Source organism: Miniopterus natalensis, chromosome 1 (assembly GCF_054644295.1).
Source record: "Miniopterus natalensis isolate mMinNat1 chromosome 1, mMinNat1.hap1, whole genome shotgun sequence".
Taxonomy (NCBI): Eukaryota; Metazoa; Chordata; class Mammalia; order Chiroptera; family Miniopteridae; genus Miniopterus; species Miniopterus natalensis.
In genome coordinates this window covers 201,394,097-201,418,376 of record NC_142081.1, presented here as the reverse complement: position 1 = coordinate 201,418,376, position 24,280 = coordinate 201,394,097, and the positions used below count along the sequence as shown (strand labels likewise).

The window sequence follows — 24,280 nt, the reverse complement described above, 5'->3', positions numbered from 1 at the left end:
TTGTCTCTGGAGGCAGAGGAGTGGCCCAGGTGCAGACCCCTGCCCGCCTGTCCCCACGTCCCTGCTGTCCCTCAGGGCGCCCTTCCCTGGTCTTGTAGACTGCTCCTCGGGCAACAAGGGTCTCGCCAGGCCCAGCGGGAAGACCCAGCCCTGCGGCCACAGAGGCTCCTCCCCCACGTGTCCTCAGCAATCTCCCCTTTCCCGGGAGAAGGGGGGACGCCCAGGCTTCACAAGCACCGCCGCTGCCATGGCAACCAGCCCCTGCCCTTTACCTTCACGCTGCCAGCTCCTGGGTCACTTGAGTAACCGGACGCCATTTCCCCTTGGCAAGGCCGCCAGGTGCCAGAACCCTTGTGGAGGGCCAGGGCCCTGACAGAAAGGACGCCCACGCCCCAGCAGGAGCTTCGGCGCAGGGAGTGGTCCCAGAGCTGGGTCAGGGAGCCCCCCAGGGGCAGGGGCAGGGGCAGGGGCAGCAAGGTGGGCACCGCCCCTCCCGGGAGCGAAGGGGGAAGGAGGCTGCCCGCAGGCCTGATACGCTGACCCCGCCCGGAGTCCCTCCACGGTGCGTAGAGCAAACCCAAGTGGAAGCCACAGGCGGAGGAGTCAGATGCCCCCCTACCCTTGGGAGGGACCTGGGCTCTCCTCGGGGCCCCGGGGGGCAGGGGGGCTGCACGGGAAGAGGACCATCCTGAGCACGTGGCCCGTAGCCCAGGGGGGGCACTGGGTCAGCTTAGGCGGCGGAGGGTGTGGCTGGAATCCAGCCCCCGGCATGATGGAACCTCCTGAGTACACACCCCCAGGCTGAGGGAGGCTTGGGCGCAGCTGCCGGGGTTCGTGCGGCCCTACTGTCCCCCTGGACGTTCCCAAGCAGGATGACACCTGACCTACCCCCTCTCCCCGCCCAAACCACTGCCCTGGGCAGAGCCGCAGGGAAACCCAACGGGACGCTCTGGGCCAATGACAGCAGCAGGCCCAGCTTTTCCACTGGGGAGGCTTGTCCAGCCCTCGGCCCTGGTCAGCACAGCCTGGGCCTTGGGAAGGGACCTGCTCGGGGGTTCAGGGGTGCACATCTGCAGGGGACTGGGCCCCGTCTCAGCAAGAGTACTGGCAAGCCCTGGAGCCAGCCAGGCCCCGCTCAACCCACTGCCCTGCCCAGTGGTCTGCCCTGGAGCTCGGCCACGTCCTGGGATGGCCAGCCACGAAGCAGGATGTGTCACAAGTCCACACCCGGTGAGCACTGTGGGGAAAGCTAACCATCCGAAGGGGGCTCCAGGTCAAGGTTAGGCCAGGGGCTGCTCTTCCGAGCTTACCCCTCAGAGGGGTGGGCATGGGGCCCTTCACCCCTCCAGCGTCTGTGACCCAGAGTCACTGGTAGCACCCCAGTGTCCCTCGAAAAGGAAGCAGGAAGTGGGTCCTGGCCCCTCCAAACGGTGGTTCCAGAGCAGGCAGGAGCGAGAGGCTTGTGAGCGCTGATGGGGGGAAAGCTCCAGTGAGGCTCTGAAGTTGAAATGCAGGTCCCAGGAGAGAAGCTGGACGGAAGGGAGGTCGTCTGGGATTAAAAGTCTGAAGTGACTCACAGTCCGCACGCATTGGCTCCGCAGGCACTGGAAGAGGGTCCCTCCTGGCTGCCGGGCACTCCCGGCGCCTTCCCACCTGAGTGGGGACCTCTCTTCCCGGCACGTGAACTGGTGTTAAAAAGCAGCACCTTTGCTGAGGTTTAAAACACAGCAAACTGCACTGTTTAATATGGTTTTTTTATTGTTATTATTTTAGAGAGAGAGGGAGGAGAGGAGCATCGATCTGCCACCTCCTGCACACCCCCTACAATGATCTTGGTTCTTTTTAAAAAAATATGTTTTTAAAATTTTTATTGATTTTTTGGAAAGAGGGAGGGAGAGGGACAGACAGAGAGAAACATTAGAAACGTGGAATGAGAAGCATCGACCGGCTGCCTCCTGCAGGCAGGCCCCTTACTGGGAATGGAGCCCCCAACCCTGGCACGTGCCCCGACCCAGAATGGAGCCGGTGACCTCCGGCCGCTCGGACGACACCCAACCAACCGAGCCGCACCGGCCGGGGGCACACTGCACTATTCAAAGCTTTGCAATTTGATCAGTTTTGACATGTTCGGGTGATGGAACCACGACCACCACGTAGTGTGGACCATTTCCATCCTCTCATGCCCCCCCCCAGGCAGCCCCGGCGCTGCCACGAGACCGTGGGGTCCCCAGGATGCTGTACACACACGACCACACCGTCTGTGCTCTCTACTGACTTTTCTCCCCCGGCACAATTATTTCGAGACCTCACCTGGGCTGCCGTGTCGAGAGCTCACTCCTCTCCCCTGTGGACTGGGCCCATCCGGTTGTCCGTGGACATGTGGGTCATCTCCAGTTTGGGTTTACTGCAAATAAAGCTGCTGTGAACAGTTGTGTCCAAACCTTCCCGGGCCATGTGCTTCTCCTCTGTTGGGTAAACACCCGGGGTGGGGCAACTGGACGGCGGGACTTGGATTTCAGAGGCCTGCTGACGAACCGCAGGGCTGTCCCGAGTCCCCCGAGTCTGCATCCCCACGTGACCGACGCGGGCGTATTGCTCTTGCGTCTCCCCACCTCGCTAAGTGCACTGATATCATTAGTTCGGTGCCTTTTCTCTTGCAGATTCTGTAGAATTTTTGACATAGATGATCAGGTCATTCTATTCTTTGTTTCTTTTTTCCAACCCTCTCCTGAGGATATTTTTTCCGTTGCTTTTTCAGAGAGAGTGGAAGGGAGGCGGGAGGGAGGGGAAGAGAGAGAGAGAAAAAGAGAGAGAGGTAGGGAAACACCGATTTGAGACACACCACCCGGTTGCCTCCTGCACGCGCCCCAACCGGGGCCGGGGGTCGAGCCTGCCACCGAGGTGCCTGCCCTTGGCCGGGAATCGAACATGCACCCCGTTGGTCCTCGGCCAGATGCTCTAGCCACTGAGTCAAACCGGCTAGGGCACCCTTATTTATTTTTAAATGTGTCTTTATTTATTTTTAGAGAGAGAGGAAGGGAGATGGGTAGGGAGATAGAAACGTCGATGAGAGAGAAACATCATCTACCGGCCGCCTCCTGCACAACCCCCTACTGGGGGTCGAGCCCGCCACCCGGTCACGTGCCCTGACCCGGTATTGATCTGGGCACCTCTTGGCGCATGGCAAGATGCTCAACCACCGAGCCACACCGGCAAGGCACCCTGCTTGTTTCTTTACAGCCTGTGCTGGCTGAGCCTCCCCTATCTTGTTGGATGGTGTAGAAAGAACACCCCAAGTCTGCTTCTGATTGGGGGGGGGGCACGTTAGTCTTGAACAACTCGGTGTGATGTTGGCCGCACTGTTTTCACGGATGCGGTTTACCAGGTTGGGGAAGTCCTCAGTGCCTAGTTTGCTGAGAGTTTATCTAGAAACCAGGAATGGGCGTTGGATTCTATACCGACTGAGATAGTCATGTGGTCCGTCTTTCTGTTAATTTAGTTCCTAGCATCGATTGGGGTGCAGGTGTTAAAGCAGCTTTGCATCCCTGGGGTGAACCCCATGTGGTCATGATGCATTGCCCGTTATTTATACTGTTGGATCTGATGAGCGAAAGTGAACAATTTCCAGTGTGTCCGGGACAGATGCTGTTCTGGCTTTGGCCTCAGGGGTGTGAGGGCTTCACGGAGGGAGTTGGGAGGTTTCCCTTCTCTCCAGTGGGTTTTATTTCCTCCTCAAATATTTTGTAGAATTTCTCAGGGAAGCCCTTTGGGCCTGGTGTTTTCTTTGGAGTAAGGTTTTTAACTAAAAATGAAAATGCTTTAATAGTATAATACGGTTATCTATTTCTTCTAGACCGAGATCTGGTGGTGTTTGTTTTTCCGTGAATTTGCCCATTTCATCTAAAGTCTCAAATTTATTGGTACAAAGTAGCTCGTAATATTTGCTGTTATTCTTTAATGTGTTAGAATCTGCAGTGACGTCACCTCTCTTATGCCAAACATCAATACTTTGTGTCTTTTCTCTTTTTCCCCCAGATACATCTGTAAGAGATTTATTGATTTTATTGATCTCAAAGAACACGCTTTTGGGTTTTACTAATTTTCTTTATTGTCCTCCCTTTCATTGATTTCTAATGTGACTGTTACCATTCCCTTCTTCGGTTTCCTCTGGGTCTCACCTGTTCTCATTTTTTCTGGTTTCTTTGGATGGAGGCTGAGGTCACGGACTTGAGACCCGTCTCCTCTAATACAGGTGTTCGGTGTCCTCGATCTCTAAGTACCACTTTAACTGGGTGCCACAGTTTCTGATATTTGTTGTCTTTTCATCTCCACTTAGTTCAAAATAAGTGTTAATTTTCATTTGGTTTCTTCTCCCGTACTTGGGAAATAAAGAAGCGGGTTATTTGGTTTGCGAATATTTGAGGCTTTTCAGGACATCTCTCTGTGGGTGATTTCTAAGGTAATCCCGGCGTGGTCAGAGAACGTCCTTTGAATTTACTCAAATTATGTTAAATACATCGAAACGTCTGGCCGAGAAAATGCTGGGCTGTTCTAGGATATCAACGAGGCCACGTGAGTGGGCTGGCTGCTCAGGTCTCCTGCGTCCCTAGGGACATGCTGTCCACTCGTCAGATCAAACACTGGGGGATGGTGCTGAAGTCTGAGGATCACGGCGGATCCGCCCATTTGTCCTAATCAGCTTGGCCTCGTGGGTTTCTAGCACCTGTTGCTAGGTGCGTGCACATGGAGGGTCGTTTGGTCCTTCTGACAATTTGAAACGATCCTACTTCTCTCTCTCTGGAACTGCTCTTGCTCGGAAATCCACGCCGCCCACTGGTACTGCGGAGCTCCGGGTTCCTCTCGATGAGTGTGGCCACGGACTGTATCTCCCCATCCGTTCACTTTTAACCTGTTTCTGTGCACGTTCGACGTGTGTCTGTGTAGGCAGCACAGAGCTGAAGTTCGCTTTCTTCTTTTTTTAAAATATGTTTTTATTGATTCCAGAGAGAAGAAAGGAGAGAGGGAGAGAGACAGAAGCATCCATGACGAGAGAGCCACTGATCGGCCGCCGCCTGCAAGCCCCCCACTGGGGATCGAGCCCACAGCCCCGGCATGTGCCCTGACCAGGAATCGAGCGGTGACCTCCTGGTTCCTGGGTCACTGCTCAACCCCTGGGCCACACTGGCCGGCCTCCGGGTGCTTTTAAACTGTTTATAGCTGTTTTTCAGCATTTTGAGCGATGTATATGTCTCCGTGTAGCTTTCTTCCAGTTTCTTGTGCTAAAGCTTCGTCGAGCTTTGGGGAACTGCGGGTTATGTTTTTCACTGATTGGGGAGAATTCTGGTCATTTTTCCTTAAAATAGTTTTTATTTCCCACCTCTGCCTCCTTCCCTGGGGCCTCTGACTCCGGCTGCTCCACCACCTGATGCGGTCCCACAGCTGCCTGGTGCTGTGCGTCTTTCTTCCAGCGTTTTCTCTGTTCCACCTGGACAGTTTCTGCTGTTGCGTCTTCAAGTTCACTAATCGTTTCTTTCGCAGTGTTCTTTATTCCCATGCAATGCATCGTGTATCTCAGATATTGTCACTTTTATCTCTAGAAGTTCAACTGGAGGCTGAGATTTCTCTTCCATGTCGACTTAATGTAGCCAGTCTTTTTCCCAGCACCTCACACACGGACTAGAGCCGCAGTGCATGCGTGTGAGGTTCTCATCTGCTAATCCCATCATCTGGGTTGTTTCTGGGTTAATTTTGATTGATTTCCCCCTTTGGTAACGGGTTATGGTTTCCGGCTTCTTTTCATGTCTAACAGTTTCTGGATGGATGCCGAGCCCCTTGTTGGGCAGGATCACTTTGTGTCCCTATGCATTTCTTGTATTGGTTTCTGGGATGCAGTTATTTGGAAACTGAGATCTTGTTGGGTCTTGTTTCTAAGCTTTGGGGGCAGCGCTAGAACCACATTTAGTAAAGACCCTTCTCTACTCTAACGAATGCTCCTCAAATCACAAGGTTATCAACTCTGGCTGTGGGACATGCACCATTGTGTCTGGCGTGGGCTCTGCCCCACCAGGGGGTAACTCCCCCAGCCATGGGTGCTTCTCACTGCCGCACCCATCTGTTCCCTGCTGAAGCCTTGAGGACAGGCCTCTGCGATCCTGGGGTTACCCCTCGGTGCAGCTCTCTCCTCTCCAGGACTCTGCCCTGTGAACTCCGGCCACCTTGTCACCCGAGGGAGACATCCAGGCTCTGCCTGGGGCCCTGCACCCTGGAGACTCCCTCCTGGTGGGAACAGGGCAATTGTAGGTTCCCCCCTCATTTTGACTTCTATCTCTCAAGGGTCACTGTTCTTTCTTTACATGGTGGCTGGTGTTTTGGGTGTTTTTCATGTGTATTTATTTCTACTTAATTTTCTAATTTTAATTTTATTGTTTTTTGCTCTTTCTGGTGGGACTGTGTAAACCTGGCCCCTGTTACTTCATCTGGAGCAGGAGCAGGAGCCTGCACATCCGCGGTTTCAGTTCCCTGAGGAGCGCTGTCCACTCTGTTTCTCATCAGGACCCACACCTGCTACAAAGACGCCGTCTCCGTGAGGGCTGGGGCGAGTGCCCCCCACCGAACCCCACATCTCCAAACCCCGGGCGCAGCCTGGCACAGAGCCAGGCTTGTCATGGTTGAATGATGACCCCAGGACGAGCAAATTAATACTTCTTGGGGCTCACCTGTGCGGGGCAGGTGGGAGACAGAAACTCTTGCAACCCTCAGGATAATTCTGTGGGATCGGATCGCAGACTGAGGACTGAGACCCAGAGGTCAGCTAATTGCCCTGAGCCTCAGCTGGAAAGGGGCAGGATTTGAACAGAGTCTTTATCCCGGGGCCGTTGTCACCGAGGGGCGGCGGGAGCCTGCTGGCCGGAGGGCTCCCCGCAGGAAGCGGCCTGGGCTGGACGCCCGGGCGGGCTGGGAACGGCGGAGACGGAGCCGCCCCGCCCCGCGCCTCCGCCAGGGGGCAGCGTGTCCCCGCGCAGGGAGGGTGGGAGCCCTGCCCGCCCCCTGCTGTGACCCCCCTGCCCACCTGACCCCCTCGGCCCCTGCCCACCCCCGCTCTGCCCCCTGGCTTCGCAGCCACCTTCCCCCACCCGCCCTGGCGGCCTGCGCGCCTGTGGAGCTCGTCGCGGTCCGCGTGTCCCCGCAGGAACCCGCTCTGCGGGCCGGGGCAGCCTGGAGCCCGCCCGGGCCTCTCCGCCCACTCGCCCGCTTCGTCCCCGCGACTGCGAGCCCCGGCCCAGCCTCAGGTCCTCAGGTGGGCCCTGAACGCGCTCCCGTGTCCCCCCCGCCTGCGGGGCTGACTCCAGGTGCCCGGCGGCTGCTCAGGTCCACCTTTCGGCCTTCACGCGGGGCGGGCTCCTCGCTCACTGGCCCAGGGGACGCCTTTGGGAACCCGCCTTCTCACCAGCTGGGGAAGGGTGGGCAGGCTGGGCCTTGAGGGGCCCAGACCCTGATGGCTGGCGCCCCCTCACCGACCCTTCCTCTGCCCTGGGAACACTGGCCTGGGAGGCTTCCTGGAGGAGGGGGCCCCTGAGGGGAGAGAGGCTGCTGCGGGCAGGGCTCCCAGCGGAACAGCACCGCGAGGTCCCGAGGGGGCGGAGAGGGTGCTGCGCGGGGAGGAGGGGCGCTGTGATTGGGGCAGAGCTGGCTTAGAGGTGAACAGGATCCGGGCATCCAGGGCCTCCAAGGTCATGGGGTTTGTGTTGTGGGCACTGGTGAGCCACAGCCGAGTAAGGGCTGTGTTTAAAAATGGTTTTTGATTCCAGTTAAGTGACAGTGGGAGGGAAGCCAGGGGGCAGCCTGGCCCACAGTTCAGGCCAGAGAGGATGGTGTGGGGGTTCCGGGAGGCTGGTGGGGGGAGCGGTGGAGGCCTGGGAGCCAGTGTGGGGGTGCTGCGCAGGGAAAGGGCAGGTGGGAAAATGTGGAGAAAGAACCGCGGGAGAGCTGGGCTCCAGCGCCCCGGGTTGAGCCCTGGGCTCGCCGTGTGCTGGCTGGGCAGTCTCGGGTAAGCTACCTGCCTTCTCTGTGCCCGCGCTGGTTCACTGGCACCAGGTGACAGGCACCTGCCAGCCTGTGAGGGTCAGAGGAGGCGCCCTGTGCTCTCCGCCGTCACCGGCGGCAGCGTCCCGGGTCGTTATCAGCAGGGGGAGGCTCGCAGCCCGGGGCGGCGGGGGACACACCTGCCGTCGGTCGGGGGCGCCAGGTAAGCCTGGGCCGCGCTTGGCTGGAGCCCGGTCCCCTCGCCAGGCGCCGCTTCGGGCCGGAGCCGGGCCTCGGGTCGCCCTCTGCTCCCGGCAGCTACGTGACAGGCGGACCTCCAGGCCCCGGGGCGCCGGGCGGCCGGTTCGCCTCCCCTGGGCAGCGGGGGGACTGGCCGGAGGGCAGCCCGGGCGCTCCGGGGGGCGGGGAGCGCGGGTGTCGGGGCCTCCGGGACGGCCGCGGGCAGATAGGTGCGGGGGGGGGGCGCCGGGGCACCTGGCGGAGAACCGAGCCTGGTGGGGGCGGGGCCGGGGGCGGGGCCGGACGGGGCGGGGCCGCGCCCTGGGGAGACGCCCGGCCCGCGGGCCGCCCGCGCCGCAAGGGTTAAGGCCCGGGCCCGGCGGGCGGGGCGGGCGCACCGCGGATTGGCGGAAAGTTCGGGCGCGGGGCGGGGCGCGGGGCGGGGCGGGCGGGCGGCGGCGCGCCGATTGGCGGGAAGTTGTGCGGGGCGGGGCGCGCGGCGGGCTCGGCGCTCGCTCCGGGAGAGTTGACAAAGCCCCGCAGGGAAGGACGCCTCGCGGCGCCCCGGGCCCTCGCCCCGCCGCCCCGGGACCCCGGCGCCCGCCTCCGCCCCGACGCCGCCGCGCCTCGCGCCCGCCGCGACTCCGGCCCCGGCGCCCCGCAGCCGCCCGCGCCCAGGTAGCGCCGCGCCGTCCCGAGGCCGGGCCCGGGGGCGCGGGGCGGCGGGGGCGGCGCCCGGGCGGCGATGACCGCGCAGCGCGCCCCGCGGGCCCGGCCCTGAGCCCCGCCGCCCGCGAGCCCCGCGAGGTGAGCCCGTCCGCGCGCGCCCGCGGCCCCGGGGGCCCCTGGGGCGCCGAGCGGGAGGGTCGGGTCCAGGTCCGGGTGCAGGCCGGGGGGTCGGTCCCGGGGCCGGGGCCCCGCCGGGCGCCCGCACGCGCCGCGCCGCTCCCGCCCCCTCGGGGTCCTGCGCGCCCCGCCCCGGCGCCCCGCGCGCCCCCCCAGCGCAATTTGTCCGCTAATGGCGCAGGCGATTATCTGCGGCGCCGCCTGGCGTGTCCCGCGGGCGGCCCGCGCTCCCAGCGCCGGGAACCCAGACGCCGGCGGCCGGCGGGCGGCAATTAGCCCGAACCCTTTGTCTGCGGCGGTCCGCTCCCCGCGCCGCCCCCGCCCCGCCCCGCGCCCCGGGCCCCGCCGGAGGGTGGCGACGCCCCCCGGCGCCGGTGACGCCCCCCGCGCCCCAGGTCGGACCGGCCGCGATGACGCCGAGCCCCGCGCTGCTGCCGCTGCTGCTGCTGCCGCCGCTGCTGCTGGGGGCCCTCCCGCCGGCCAGCGCCGCCCGAGGTGAGTCCTGGCGCCCGCGCCGGCCCCGCCCCTTCCCGCCGGCCCTCAACTCTGCCCCAGTGCCCGCGGCGCGTGCCTGCGCCCCACCCGCCGCCGCGCTCCCGGCGCGCAGGCCCAGCTCGCGGGTGGGGCGCGCGGCTGCCCGGGGTCTCCCCAGCGCACCCGCAGGCGCCTCAGGTAACCCCCGGGTCACCCCCGCTCACCCACGGCTCACCCTCACCGCGGGGTGCCCCGGGCTTACCCCAGGCCACCCTCAGCCCACCCTTGGGGCTCCCCCAGTTTATGCACAGGGTACCCCAGGCTCACACAAGGACCCCCACTACCCATGGGGCACCCCCGGCTCACCCACAGGGTCCTTCTTACTCTCGGGGCACCGCCAGCTCACCCGTGGGCCCGTAGTTGCCCGCAGGCTGGGTTCGGGCCCCAGTTCCCCGCGGGACACATGCACATACACAACCACGTCACAGCCACATCGGTACCTGCAGCTGAGGGCAGCTGGTCGCCCTGGATTCTTGGAGGGTGGGTTGTTTGGCCACAGTGGACTCTGTTAGGTCCCTGGGAACCTGCAGAGACCCCTAGGGTGGCCAGGGTGCAGTGTGGGGACAGTGGGGGCGTTCTTGGTGTCTGGGACTCATGACCCAGCCCTGGGCCCGGGCCTGCCCACCCTCAGGTACAGAGTCCCAGCTTCGGGGATTGCTGCGCTGTGGGGGTGTTTCCTGTTCAAGACAGACCCCAAGGACTACCTCCTTCAGGCTGGACACTGTGCTCTTGGTCAGCACCACGCCAGGGCCCACACACCTGATGTCCAACTGGGCAGGCCTGGTATGCCCCGAGGGGCCCTTGCCCCTGTCCCCAGCCCCAGCGAGCGAGGACATCCTCGGCGGGTGGGTAATGGGCGATGAGTGCCCGCGGACTCTTGCCGGTCCGCCATGCTCTTTGCTGGCCTCCTATCAGCTAGGCGGGACCTTTGGGTGTGTTGACCACTCAGGATCGTTCCTGCCCTGTCCGCCAGTCCTCTGAGACTTCGAACCCCTCCCCTGCCACCCAGCGGGCGCACCAAGCCCAACGCGGCCTTATATGGCCACGTACGGGTGTTGGGTGGCGGGCGGCGGCCCAGGTGGGCCTCATGCCATGGTACCCCCCCTCCCCGCCCGCCTGGCTGGGCACTGACCGGCTGGCTTGAGGGTGGGGGCTGCCCAGCTATAGCTGGGCTGGGCAGCGTCCTGGGTACTATGGGCACTCAGGTCATCCTCAGTAAGGTCCCCCTGGCAGCCGGTGGCCCAGACTCCGATTTTTCTTTTATCTGCTTGGACCCCCCCATCTTTGCACCTGCCCGTCCCTTTGCCACTCGGTCAGGGAGGCTCTGGAGGCTACTGTCCTGGCCTGGTCATTGGCTGGAGCCTGAGGCGGAGTGGGGGATGGCAGTAGGCAGTGGATGGCAGCGGGCAACAGGGCCTGAATCAGTGCCCTGCTCGGTGCCCCTCAGCCTTGGCCTTGGGGCTGCGCCTGGTATCCAGCCCCAGCCCTGGCTCTGCACGGTGGGGAGCAGGGGGCTGCTGTCCAAGGGCAGGGCCTCTGTGGTTTTGGGGGGGCACTCTTCCTGAATTGTACTGGCTTCTCGGGCGCGGGCCGACGTGGACCTTCTTTCGGCAGGCACACCAGTGCAGAGAGTTGGCGTTTTTTCGATAGCCACTTGCCCGGTGGTGTCACAATCTCTGGACTCTGTACATCTCTAGACTTGGATCATATTTTTAAAGTTCCCCTTTTCCCAAAGTTTCAGTCTTGGTGGGTTTGTCTTAAACTGTTTGTTTTTTTTTCAAATTTGAGGAAAGATAGGACTTGGCTTTCTCCGTTTCCGTTTTATTTCTCACAGTGGGAATGTGAGAGGTTCACAGCGGAATACTTTTCACAAGTAACTTTGCAAGGAGCTGTTTCAGGGGTTTTCTGAGAAGTGCCACGTTTGAACTTATCCAAGGTTGGCGCAGTAGACAGTCTCTGAGCAGCCAGCCCTCGAGGCCGCCCCTGGCCTCCGGACCCAGCCAGCTTGCCCTGGGTGAACAGAACACTGATCCCAGGAGGCTGGGTGCTGTCTGGCATGCGGGTGCCCCTGCCCTGTGGGGAGGGCGGTCTTGGGGGCCGTCAGGGTCTGCGCTATGCATGACTGATTCAGTGGGAAGATGTGTGGTTGTCCTGACCGCTGTGGTGGTTCGCGTGGGCATCGGAGGACAGCAGCCTCTGGCCAGGCTGCAGGGGGCCTCCTCACTGCCCCCAGGCCCCCTGCACAGCGGTTGGCCAGAGTGCAGTGGGGCTGAGGTGGATGTTCAGGAGCCAGGTCCAGGCATTGCCAGGTGGGGTGTGGGCCAGCCCCCTCGTGTACTCGGGCCCCACTCCTGGAAGGGAGAATAAATCACGGCCCCCTCTGGGGGGAGGAGGGAGCTGTGAACAAAGTCGCCTTTGGCTGGGCCTGGAAACACAGGCTGCTTCTCCACTGTGCGGGAATCAATGGGCCTCCGGCTCCCGCCAGGCGCCTTAGCCCCAACCAGGGAAATGTTGGTTTTCCCCCAGCAGCGGCCCCAGCCTGTGGCTTACCCAGGGCCGGGCTCAGGCAGTGCTAGCAGACGGGGGGTGTGTGTGAACGTGCGGGATGTCACCCCACATGCTGGGGTGCTTACCACTGGCTACCCACCCACCATGTGGTGTCCTCGCTGGCATCCTTTGGCTCAATCTGTGCCTCGCCTGGTGTGTCCTGGTGACAGCCTCAGTGGGTAGGTCTGAATGTGGAGGGAAGGGGTGCCTAGGTCCCCAAGTCCCATGGACACCCTTTCCAGCACTGCTGCCCACCACCCGTTCTTCCCAGTGGTGGCCACTGGTGCTGCTGGTCAAGCCCCGATATGCCCTGCCCAGCTGCTGTCTGGGCCCCAGGGGGAAGGGGGTTAGAGGGAAGGGGCCAGACCAGGACAGGCCTAGGAGAGGAAAGGCTTCCAGGTGGAGGTCTCTGGATAGAGGGTTGGCTCACCTTGGCCGGGGTGGACATCCAGAGTACATGGGTGCCTTGGTGTAGCTGGATTGGGAACAGTGAGTAGGGACAGGCCAGGGAAGGGCTGAGAGGCTGGTTGGCTGGGGAGTTCTGGGAGGAGGGGTGCTGGGAGTGTCCTGAGGGGCTTTTTCTCCTGTCCCAGCCCCCTGTCCTCAGTAAGGAGTCCACACTCCATGCCCCCTCTGGGTGCTGGGGGCAGGACCTGGAGGGGAGACTGCCCCCCTGGGGAGAGCCAGCACGGGGCCAGGGCTTCCAGGAGCTGTCCCTGAATCGGGGAGGCAGCTGTGCTCCTGTGAGCATCTGGGCTGCTGAATCCCCAGGCTTCCCCTCCTGGCAGGAAACAATTGCTTTTCTTCCTGCCTAGTGAGTTTATTTCGTGAGAGGTTTACACAGGCCGAGTGTTGGGGAGCGAGTGGCTGAGGAGCGAACACGGGGCGTGCGGCAGAGGCGGGAGAAGGGCCCTGTGCCCTGCCCTGGCCTCAGACCCCTGCGGTGACCCCCTTGGGCCCCTGCAGTGTTGAGCCCCGCAGGGCCGCGCACAGTTTGACACGCGTATTCCCCTCGAGGGCTCGGTGGCCCAGCCTCAGGCCTGTCCTCGGGGAGCCTGCTGTAAACCCTGGGCCATGGTGTGGGAGCAGGTGTGGGTGAGCGTGAGGGGTTCTCTGGCCTGGAGGTACCCCGAGCCCAGGCTGCTGGGTGAGGTGGGCTGTCCAGTGTGGGAGCCCTCACAGCAGGCTGAGCATCCGTTCTGCCTAAAGCCCCACCTCTGGCCCAGGGCTTCTAGGCTCAGGAAACGTCCTTATCATATTTCCAAGGTGACATGGGTGCTCGGGTGGTCAGGGCCCAGTGCTGGCATTTGAGGGAGGCTCCCATGGAAGGAGCCTTCTGGGTTCCTTGACAACTGGGGTGGGGCCCCTCTGGGGAGACTGTGATGGGGACTCAAGTTCTAGGTGAGTGGCGTTGGTGACTTGCTGGGTGGAGGGGTCAGCTTGGAGTCCAGTGAACCTGGCGAGATCTGAACATGGGGCAGGGGCTGCCGATGTGCAGCTGATCCCCCTGGATGGGTACCTGGCAGTGAGTCTGGGTGTTGCCCTGGTCACCATCAGTTGCTGATGACTTATGTGGGGACCCCCTAGGGCAATGGCACCATTGGGGTGACTATGCCCCCTGAGATGGCAAGGAGATGGATCCCTGTGGCCAGGGTTCTGCCCATGGTCCACCTGAGGACTTCCCAGGGTGGAAGCAGACCTGTCCGCTCACCTGGTGCTGCGCTGGGCAGCAGGGGGGACTGGACATCCCGCCAGCTCGCTTGCTTGATGGGTCAGGCTGTGCCTTTGCCACACCCAGAATGGCCTGGTTTCTGGGGCAACCACCTGTCCTGCGGGTCCTACCAGTTCCACCACGGCTCCTGTGGGTCCAGCCCCCCGGGGCCGCCCTGAGCCGCCCGGTGACGGGGAACCTGTGTGAGTATGAACAGGTGTGTGCGTGCATGCGTGTGTGTACGTGTGCCTGGCCTGCTCGGGGCCTGGCAGCGCCTGGCCCCTGCTCCTCAGGCCCTGTTGTGGCATCACCTGTACCCCCTCCTGTGGGCGTCCCTGTCCTTCCCCCAAGGTCTCACCTTCTTGAGCCCACCATGGGTGGGCCTCCCCAGCTCAGCCCTGTGCCAGCGCTCTCTCATGATGGGGTGAGGGCACAAGTCCCCCCACCCTCCCAGAGTGTCCACCCACCCCGCCCGGCACAGGGTGTTCAGGTTAGGACCTGCCTCCCCTCCCTGCTCTCTGACGAGGTCCCGCCGTGCTGACCTCAGGCCACTGAGTTCCTCCAGGAGGGGTGGGGCCCAGCAGGTCAGTGGCTCCTGGTGGTGCCTTCATCCCGTGGCTAGTTCTTGTGTGAGTAGCCTGATGCCCACCCACTTCTCGCCAGGGAATTCTTTCCAGGCTGGACATTTCTGGGACTTTGCAGGGCTTGCTGCGGACAGAGCCGGCCCTGATGAGTTGGCCAGGTGGTCCCTGGACACCCTCATTCCCATCTGTGTCTGCGGCCACGAGGGTGGGAGTGACTGACTCGGGGGAGGCGTGGGGTGAGGCCTGAGATGGTGGTGCACCTGCTATCCCTGCTGCGCCAGAAGCAGGATGGCGCCTGGTCCAGTCCTTCTGAAGGGGGCTCCAGTCAGCAGGTTGGGGCCCACAGACTGCCTGCGGCAGTGGGGAAGAGGTCAAGGCCGATACTCCCAGGGCCAGGCCCCTGACGGACTGTGCGCAGGCCACCCCCAAAATGAGTTATGGGAGCCCGGGAGGGGGAGGGGTGTCAGGAAGGTCATCAGGTGGGGCGTCCAGAGCTGAGGCCCAGGGCAGCGTGGTCAGTGAGGTACGTGGTGCCGAGCCAGGGCCTTGGACACTGCACGGGGTTGGCTGCAGCAGGTCCCGTCCCCACCCTCCCTCATGTGTCACCTCTCCATCCATCCCAGTGCCCTGTCCCCTTCCGCCCTGCTTGGGCCCACTGGGGCGAGGGGTGTCGCTGGGGTTACCGAGGGATCTTGTTTTACCAAACCTAGCCAGGTGGGTGATGGAGGTGGGCCTGGGGGTCTCAGGCGCTCAGAGGTGCGTTGTGTCCCTCAGTGAGGGGTCTGCATCCACTGCTGGGGGGGTGTGTACGAGTGCACACCTGGGGGACTGTGGGGCAGAGAGTGCATTCAGAGAACAAGGCGTGGGCCTGGGGCAGCCTGTGTACCTGGGGGACAGCGTCTAGGCCACAGTGCGACAGGACCTGTGTGTTACACCTGAGCCCCGGGTGGCAGCTGGGAAGCGTGGTTGTGTAGGCTGGGTGTGGGGCCTCCAGGTTGCTGCACGCTGGCCCCTCCTGGCACCTCTGTTCCTGGCCTTGTTTTCACAGCTGGGGAGTAGGAAGGAGAGAAGAGAGGAGGGCAGTGACTCCCTCCCTGCCCCCATCTCAGTGTTCAGCCCTCGCTGAGGGGTGAGACCTTGCCCGTCTCCGCTTACCCCCATGTCTGTTCCTCCACGTGGCCCTCGTATCTTGCCTGTGCCCAGAACTCCCCAAGGCTACGGCTTAGGCTGTGTGCAGGGTTGGGGGCTTCCTGGAGGAGGCACTCACAGGGACGGGGCTGAGGCTGGGGGAGGGACCCTGGAGGAGGCCAAGGCCCCCAGGCCCTGCCTGGAAGCTGTTGGGCTTTCGTGCCAGGCGCTCCTCCACACGCCCTGCAGGTGCCCTCGGGCTTCAGCCATGGCCTCAGTTTCCCATGGCTGAGTGGGTTGGACGCCCTGTCCAGGTGCACAATGGGGGCTTGTGTTTCCCAGGCTAAATATAGAGCTGCAGCAGTCATGCTGACGGCCAAAATTCCCAGGAATCTGTGGAGGGAGGAGGGCTTTCCTCCGGTGAGCCTGCCGGGGTCTCTGCGGAGGCTGGTGTGGGGGTTGCCCAGGGGCCTTGCCTGGCCTTGGGTCCAGCACGGGTGGGGCGGGCGGGCTGGCCGCTGGGGAGGGGGAAGGGGCTGTTTGCTTTAGGATAAGACTGGCTCCAGCCTGCCTGTCCCCCTGTACCGCTTGAAGGGCTGCCCTGGGGCCACACTTCCTGCTGTCTGGCAGTCACTTGGCTCTGTCCCTCTGCAGTGACGAGGGGCATCCTGACCTCTCCGTCTGCACAAATCAGCTGCTGTTGCCCTGTAGACACCCCACTGCTCAAGCTCTTCTGTCTGGGGTGGGGCGGGGCTTGAGGTGACCCCCAGCACACAGTCCTTTCTCTGCCACTGAGCAGGCTCCTTTGGGGGATGGGGGTGTTGGACCAGCCCCCTGTTGTGCTCCTCGGGTAGTGTTGGGACCGGCAAACCCCCAACGGGGATGACACTGCCTCAGGCCTGCACCTGTCCTCCTTCCCTGCACCTTCTGCACAGTCCCGTGTGTCCATGTGCCCAGGTGGCAGGCCTGGCAGCCCAGGGCACTGGGCGGGCTGGCGGGGGGGGGGGACCCTCTTTGTCCTGCAGCCAGGAGGCCCCTGTGAATGGTGGAATTTCAGGCAGTGACAGGTGGCTGACAGGGTCTGCCTGGGAATGAGGAAAGGACCTTGTCTGTGGACCCTGCAGCCCCTCCCACTCGAGCTGGGTGGGTGCCTGGGGGGACCCTACAGACAGTTCAGTAATTAGGGAGAGGTGGATCTCAGACCCCTGCCACCTCGGCTCTTCTTGTCCCTTCCCGGGGACAAGGGTGGGGGTGGGAGCTGGTGAAGAGGAGGATGGTGGGGAGTGCAGGGGCCTGGAGCTGTGGCGCAGGGTCCAGGAGCCACGTGGTGGGTGGGAGGGACCCTAGTCGAGGCAGGATAGGGGGTGGGCTTGCATCTTGGCAGGGTAGGCTTGGTGGAGTGGGGTGCGCCAGGCACGGTGAGGGGGTGGGGCTGGGAGGAGCCCCTCCCCACTGGGAACCCAGAGACCCTTATCCCTGAGCGGTCAGCTCCCTCCGTGTAAGTGGGGACGGCACCCACCCCTCCCTTTCCCCCCAGACAGAGGTGGTGGGGGGCTCAGTGCCCTGGGAGGGTCCCTGGGAGGTGGGCAAGGATGAGTGAGAAGCTGCTGCCTGAGTGTCTGACGGACCCACAGAAGCATGTGGGGCCCCGGTTGCAAAGTCCCCAACGTAACCAGCTGGTAATTGCATGTTGAAGGAATACTGGCTGATTATTAGAAACACATGCTGCCCTCGGGCCCTGCTTAATAGTGGCTGGGAGCAGCCACCACCTCCTGGCACCTCCGTGAGCCCAGGACGCTGGACGCTGGCCCTCTGGGCCTGGAGTGGCCATAGCATGGGCCTGGGAGGGGTGGCTGGGTGCCCGTGGCTACCTCCTCGGGTCTGGAGGCCTAGTGGGCAAGGGGACTGTGCATGAGAGCCCAGCACCCTGTGGTCAGCCATCCACTGCACAGGGGCTGCAGAGACCCCTAGGCTCGGAGCCATGGCCCCAGGCCAGGAGATGGCCCCTGTCCTTTCTCACACCTGCAGTGTCATTCCCAGCCGGTCAGTCACTCAGTCCCCTCCAGTCCTGGTCACCTCACTGCTTGCATGTGACTCAGAGGCCCTGAGGCAGGACTGGGCTGGTGGGAGTGGGAGGGGGTTTGTTCCTGCTGGTAAGGGGCCCATGGCCTCGGCCTCAGCCTGGACCGCGGGCTTCTCCCATGGTTTGCAGTGGGCACAGACTGCCAACCAGACAGGAACCCTTCACTTGGGGCCCATGCACCCAGCCACTCGCCCTGTGGCCCCAGGGCCTTGGGTTAAGCTACGTGTTGGGTGAGGCTGGTAGCAGGGAGGCCCTTGTCCAGGCAGATGGGGTCCACACACACATAGACATGGGCCTCCAGACACAGGGGTGTCAAGCAGGTGCTATACAACTGTTTCACACACAGACACTTGGGCTTGTCTGTGGGGGCTAGTCAGGAGCTACCCTGCTCTCCTGTGGGCTTGTGTCCCTGTGAGCTACTCCAGCCAGATGGTATTTCTGCAATGGCGTGTAGTTGGTGCTCAGCGGATGTGGGCCTGGCACACAGTGGGCCTGGGTAAATGCCAGCCTTGCTCTGTGAGGAGGGCCCTGAGCCTCAGCCCCCATTGCTTGTGCTGGGCAGGGGACTCAGGGTGGAGTCCTGGGTGGGGACCCTCTGGGACACCCCTCCCCGAGCTCCCAGCTCTCGTACCACCACCTCCCTGACCGGGGCCTCTGACCCCGCCTGCAGGCCCCCCGAGGATGGCAGACAAGGTGGTCCCACGGCAGGTGGCCCGGCTGGGCCGCACCATCAGGCTACAGTGCCCCGTGGAGGGGGACCCACCGCCGCTGACCATGTGGACCAAGGACGGCCGCACGATCCACGGTGGTTGGAGCCGGTTCCGCGTGCTGCACCAGGGGCTGCGGGTGAAGGAGGTGGAGCGGGAGGACGCGGGTGCCTACGTGTGCAAGGCCACCAACGGCTTCGGCAGCCTCAGCGTCAACTACACCCTCATCGTGATGGGTCAGTGACGGCTGGGCAGGGCCTCGGGGCTGGGGCAGGGGCTTCTGTCCGAGTCAGTCTTCCCTAGGCTCCCACCCTGACCCCATCACCACCCCCAGCCTGGGCTCCTCCTCAGGCCTAGCCCTCAGGGACCCTTCCTCCCCGAGGTCCTGCTGACCCGGAACTGGGGCAGCCAGGGGCAGCAGGAGTGGGTATCTGTGCTCAGGACAGTGGTCCCACTGAAGGGCGTGCCAGGCAGGCTGGTGGCCTGGGTGTCAGCGGTGACTTTGAGGCTCAGGTTTCGAAGTTCAGAGGGGCCGCGGGAAGCCAAGGACCTTCTGTTCTCTTCTGCCTCTGGGGCCTGGGCTTGGGGAATGGGTGTTGTCCCCGTGACACACCCTGTACTCTCTGGTCCCTGGCATTGCCATCCAGCCCTTCCCCACCTGCTGCCAGTGTGTCCTTTGGGGAGGGGTCCTTGGGGAAGGGGTATCCCCAGGGTGGGTCTCAGGGCACGCTGGTCCATCACAAAGAAGCCTGAGCCACACTCCCCCTTCTCTGGTTCCCCGGGTGGGGGCCTGAGACAGTCTGGCCTTGGTCCTGGGCTGGGTGGAGGCTGTCGTGGGGAAGGGGCATTCCTCAGTAAGCCCCACCCCACAGGGGCCTTCTCTGGGTTGTGGACCAGGAGCACTGCGGGTGCCCCCCACTGTCCTCGCGGAGGGCGGGTGGCTGGGCGGTATGCGGGCCATGTCACTTCACCCAGCCCTCGGGCCCTTGATGTGGGTTAGGGTTACTGCAGCTGCCGCCGGGCTGCCCCTCCCCCCAGCCTGCAGACCCCCCGGAGCCGGGGTGGGGGGCCAGCTCTCAGGTCTCGGCCCCCCCGTGCCTGTTGGGGTCACCTGCACCCTGGGAGTGGGCTGGGCGGGCTCTCTGCCCAGCTGTCTCTGGGACTCTGAGATGTGGGTGTGCCGATGGGCCTCCACTTGCTTTTCTAGAGCTTTCCCAGAGCTTTCCCAGCTGGGCCAGACACTGGGGACTGGGACCCAGCCCAGGTCTGGGTAGGGGGCTGTGGGGCCCCTCTTACACCCCCCCCCGTCTGCAGAGGACACCAGCCCAGTCAGGGAGAGCCCAGGGCACGAGGGCTCCTCCGGGGGCCAGGAGGACCCAGCCAGCAAGCAGTGGGGTGAGCATCGCAACAGCACTGTCCCCCTGGGGTGCAGGTGGGGACCCTCCATCCTGTGCCCCTCTGACCTCTGTGCCCCTACCCTGCAGCCCGGCCCCGCTTCACACAGCCCTCTAAGATGAGGCGCCGGGTGATCGCTCGGCCTGTGGGCAGCTCTGTGCGTCTCAAGTGTGTGGCCAGCGGGCACCCGCGGCCGGACATCATGTGGATGAAGGATGACCAGGCCCTGACGCGCCCAGAGGCTGGCGAGCACAGGAAGAAGTGGACGCTGAGCCTGAAGAACCTGCGGCCCGAGGACAGCGGCAAGTACACGTGCCGAGTGTCGAACCGCGCGGGCGCCATCAACGCCACCTACAAGGTGGACGTGATCCGTGAGTGCCAGCGGGGGCTGGAGACCGGCGGGGGTGGGGGGCCAGCGGGGACCAGGGACGCGCCCACATGCCGTTTCCCTGCAGAGCGGACACGCTCCAAGCCGGTCCTCACGGGCACGCATCCTGTGAACACCACGGTGGACTTCGGGGGCACCACATCCTTCCAGTGCAAAGTGCGCAGTGACGTGAAGCCCGTGATCCAGTGGCTGAAGCGCGTGGAGTATGGCGCCGAGGGCCGCTACAACTCCACCATCGACGTGGGCGGCCAGAAGTTTGTGGTGCTGCCCACGGGCGACGTGTGGTCGCGGCCCGACGGCTCCTACCTCAACAAGCTGCTCATCACACGCGCCCGCCAGGATGACGCCGGCATGTACATCTGCCTGGGCGCCAACACCATGGGCTACAGCTTCCGCAGCGCCTTCCTCACCGTGCTGCCAGGTGCCCCCCCGCCCCGCCCCGCCCCGCCCCAGCCCCCTGGCCTCGCACAGACACTCCTGGCCCTTCACACCTTCTTCCCTGTTCTCTCCTGAAGATCCAAAGCCGCCCGGGCCACCCGTGGCCCCCTCCTCCTCGGCCACGAGCCTGCCGTGGCCCGTGGTCATCGGCATCCCAGCCGGCGCTGTCTTCATCCTGGGCACCGTGCTCCTGTGGCTCTGCCAGGCCAAGAAAAAGCCGTGTGCCCCCGTGCCCACCCCACCTGTGCCTGCGCACCGCACACCTGGGACCACCCGAGACCGCGGCGGGGACAAGGACCTGCCTGTGTCCCCAGCGCTCGGCACCGCCGCGGGCGTGGGGCTGTGTGAGGAGCTTGGGGCTCCAGCGGCCCCCCAGCACCTGCTGGGCCCGGGCTCAGCTGCTGGCCCCAAGCTTTACCCCAAACTCTACACGGACGTGCACACGCATACACATACACACACGCACTCACACACGCACTCACATGTGGAAGGCAAAGTCCACCAGCACCAGCACATCCACTACCAGTGCTAGGTGGTGCTGCTCTTGGGGCTCCCAGGTGCCAGGGGGTGGGCACCTGGAGGCCAGGCCAGGTGGGCAGGCTGGGAGCAGAGGGCTGCGGAGGGAGGTGCACACAGGTTCGGGGCTCAGCCAGAAGTCTGGGTTTCCCGTGAGAGACACACGCTCCTGGACGCATGCACACACACACACACACACACACCCCGTTACACACACTGACATGCAGTCACACCACACTCGGGCCTGCGTTTGTAACTTTGCAGTGCGCCTGTAGCTTGGGGCCACTCAGTGAGGGAAGCCCTTGGCCTGTGAGGAGGATTTCACAGGGGCTGCAGTCACCACCCCGGCTGGCAGGAGATCTGAGAGGCACCCTGGCTTAGCAAACCAAAAACTCCCTACCCCTGCCCTACGCCTGCCCGCCTGTCTCCCTGCCTCGGCAGGTGGGTGGCTATTTTTGCCACCACCTGTCCTGGGTGTCCAGGAGCCCACCAGTAGTACCCTGGGCCAGGGCGTGGGGCATAGCAGTCCCAGGCCCTGTCCTGAGAGGCGGGAGCCCAGCTGGGAGTGACTCTGGTCACACCCAGCCTCCCACTGCCAGAGAGAAGGGGGCCTGAATATTTATATTTAAGAAATTAAGATAATAATATTAATGATGAAAGGAGGGCTGGGCCACAGAGACCTGGCCTCTCCTGGGGCCCAGGACCCACCTGGCCTCGTGGCCATGCTGGACGTCCACCTTGGGGCCAGGCACCCATGGCCCCACTGCCCAAGGTGGCCTCAGACCTCTGTAATTTTATATAGAGTTTGAGCTGAAGCTTCGTATATTTAATTTATTTTGTTAAACAAGAAAATGTGCATCCTTTTTGTCTAAACTAGTGTTTCTGCCTGTGTATGCATCTGCGTACAGGTGTGTGCATGTGTACCTGTGTGGGGGCTTGCGTCTTGGGGTCCAACCCATTAACAAAGGAGGTTCTGAGAGTCCCATTGCTGGGCTGAGGCTCGGTCCGGGACCCAGGGACCCCAGGGCTCGTTCTCAGTCCCCTGAGCAGAAACACTGCCCCACACATGCCTCATGGCTAGCAGCAGTCCCCGCACCTGCCCAGTGAATGCCCGTCTACATGAGGGCCCCCATGGCCCTCAGTGCCTCTTCCATCTCAGGTTCTGGGGCCCAGCTAGGAGGCCGTGGAGGGCCGGGCTGCATTGTCGCCTCCATCCAGGCACCTACCACCTGCAGGACATGTATCTGAAGGGTCCAGCCCCCACCCCTGGGTTGTGCAATAGTGGTCGTGCTGATGAGCTGGTCATTCTGTGGACATGTTGGGGTGCTGGGCTGCTCAGGGGACCAGACAGCCCTGTCCAGTCTTCATAAGGCTGGTCTGCCATCTGGATGACCAACCTCCCTGCCTGCAGACCACACCCTGGAGCTCAGAGCCCCCACCCCACATGTCCTCAGCTTCCTGCTGCCCACCCTCAGGTGCTCCCTGGGGGGAGTTAGCTCCTCCTTGCTCCCCTGCAGCTTCCAGACCCTTCTCCCTCAACTGCCCCCGCCCCCCACTCCCATCCCCAGCTGTGACCTCTCCCCACACCTTTCCTGTCCCTGGCTGTCTCCAGCTCAGTGCTGCCATGACCACTGGCACACATGGACGCCCCTCACCCTCGGCTGTCCCCTCACATTGCAGAGGTGCACGCAAGCTGCCCTGCGCTCGCATTCCAGGGCAGAGCCTCAGTTCCTTACACCCTGAGTGGACCGTGGAGGTTCCTTCCCACGGTGGGGGGTAGGAGAGGGGAGAAGGCATGTGCAGTGTGCGGGCTGTGAGACCTGCAGAGAAAGGGGTGCCCTGAGGGGTGCAAAGTCCACCCTGAGCCAACGTTTGTTGACTGTCTCACAGGCTGACCCTGGTGGGCAGGGGGCTTTCTGCCCACCGCCCCCCACCTCTGTCTCCCTGGGCATCCCAGCTCTCTGGAGGACTCCCAGGCCGAGCTCACCCAGAGGAATGTGCACTGCCTGGGTTCTGGGGTGCAAGGAGGGGCCTGGGAGGTGGGCAGGGCTGCAGGTATCTTGGTGGGCAGGGTGGGGGGACGAGTCCAGGGACTAGTAGGAGCGCAGTCACACCAAAGAGGGGCACTGGCTGGGCCATGCCTCCTGCATGCTCTGTGGGGCTGAGTCCTGGGCTCCCTTGCCCCTTCCTGGATGGCCTAGACTTACACTGAGACCAGGCCCCAAAATGCCCTTGAACACAGGCAGGAAGGCCTCTGGGCAGCTGCCAGTTCTATGGGGTTCACCAACAAGAACACAGATGTCGTTCTCCCCAGCTCTGTGGGGTTTTCTGGGGTTGGGGTGCGGTCTGGGGGCTCCCAGACTGGAGGTGGAGGAGGGAGATCAGCTATGTCCTCAGGGTGACCCCCAGACCAGGCCAGGCTGGGCCATTTCGGAAGACTCCCTTTGTCCTTGGTGGGTGCAGGGTGCCGGGTGGGTGCCAGGAGGGTGCAGCCCCAGATGCCGAGCCAGCCTTCTTCCCTCCGATCCATTCTGTGCACCATAAGCCGGTCCCCTTGAAGTCCGGCAAACTTGAAAGGGTGGCTGGGGCTCTGACACCCTCGGGTGTGACTGCCCCCTGCTGCTGCCCAGCCCTCCTGGCTTCAAAGGGGTGTCGGCGAGCCGTCCAGCAGCTGTCCTGGAGGGGGGGCCTGAGGCTGATGCCAGGGATGGGGCAGTGTGACAGAGGCCACGGGTGAGGGGCACGTGGGACAACCCTGCCCCCATGGGCCTTGTTGGGCGGGCCTGGCAGGAGATCAGAGCCTTGTCCTGGGGCCAGGCCAGGGGACCTGGGACAGGAGTTCAGGATGTGGGACACAGGAAAGGGGAGAGGAACATGGGGCATTTGGTGGACACAGACTTGGCCTGGCCCCCAGGGCAAGGGTCAAGGACTCCTGAGTGGGGCTGTGAGGGGTTCACAAGGGCCTGGACCAGCTACAGGGGCTGGAGGGAGGGTGACCCCAGGTGACCTTGCCCAGACAACCTTGCCCAGACCCGGGGCACAAGGACATGCAGGCCTGTGGGACAGGGGGCGGGGGGGGAACTCCTGTGAAGTGGGGTACAGAGACAGGGACCCCCTGTGTGGGGAGCTGCCCCTTGGGCT

At 63.2% G+C, this 24,280-nt stretch overlaps 1 protein-coding gene across 1 annotated transcript; it reads left to right on the top strand.

The window, feature by feature from the left end:
* Window positions 1–9,507: 9,507 nt before the first annotated feature.
* Window positions 9,508–22,012, top strand: FGFRL1 (fibroblast growth factor receptor like 1). The gene is made up of 6 exons (XM_087828706.1): window positions 9,508–9,603; window positions 18,366–18,638; window positions 19,717–19,797; window positions 19,887–20,168; window positions 20,253–20,606; window positions 20,701–22,012. Exons 1-6 carry the CDS (start codon window positions 9,519–9,521, stop codon window positions 21,153–21,155), a joined length of 1,530 nt encoding a protein of 509 aa, XP_087684832.1. The 5' UTR covers window positions 9,508–9,518; the 3' UTR covers window positions 21,156–22,012.
* Window positions 22,013–24,280: the final 2,268 nt, after the last annotated feature.

What these genes read in the sequence shown, in the direction of transcription:
- FGFRL1 (XM_087828706.1), top strand. Translation starts at nt 9,519, where the DNA reads ATGACGCCGAGCCCCGCGCTGCTGCCGCTGCTGCTGCTGCCGCCGCTG. An exon ending in GCCGGCCAGCGCCGCCCGAG is followed by an intron (nt 9,604 to 18,365) that starts GTGAGTCCTGGC and finishes CCCCGCCTGCAG; the next exon opens with GCCCCCCGAGGATGGCAGAC. An exon ending in CTACACCCTCATCGTGATGG is followed by an intron (nt 18,639 to 19,716) that starts GTCAGTGACGGC and finishes CCCCGTCTGCAG; the next exon opens with AGGACACCAGCCCAGTCAGG.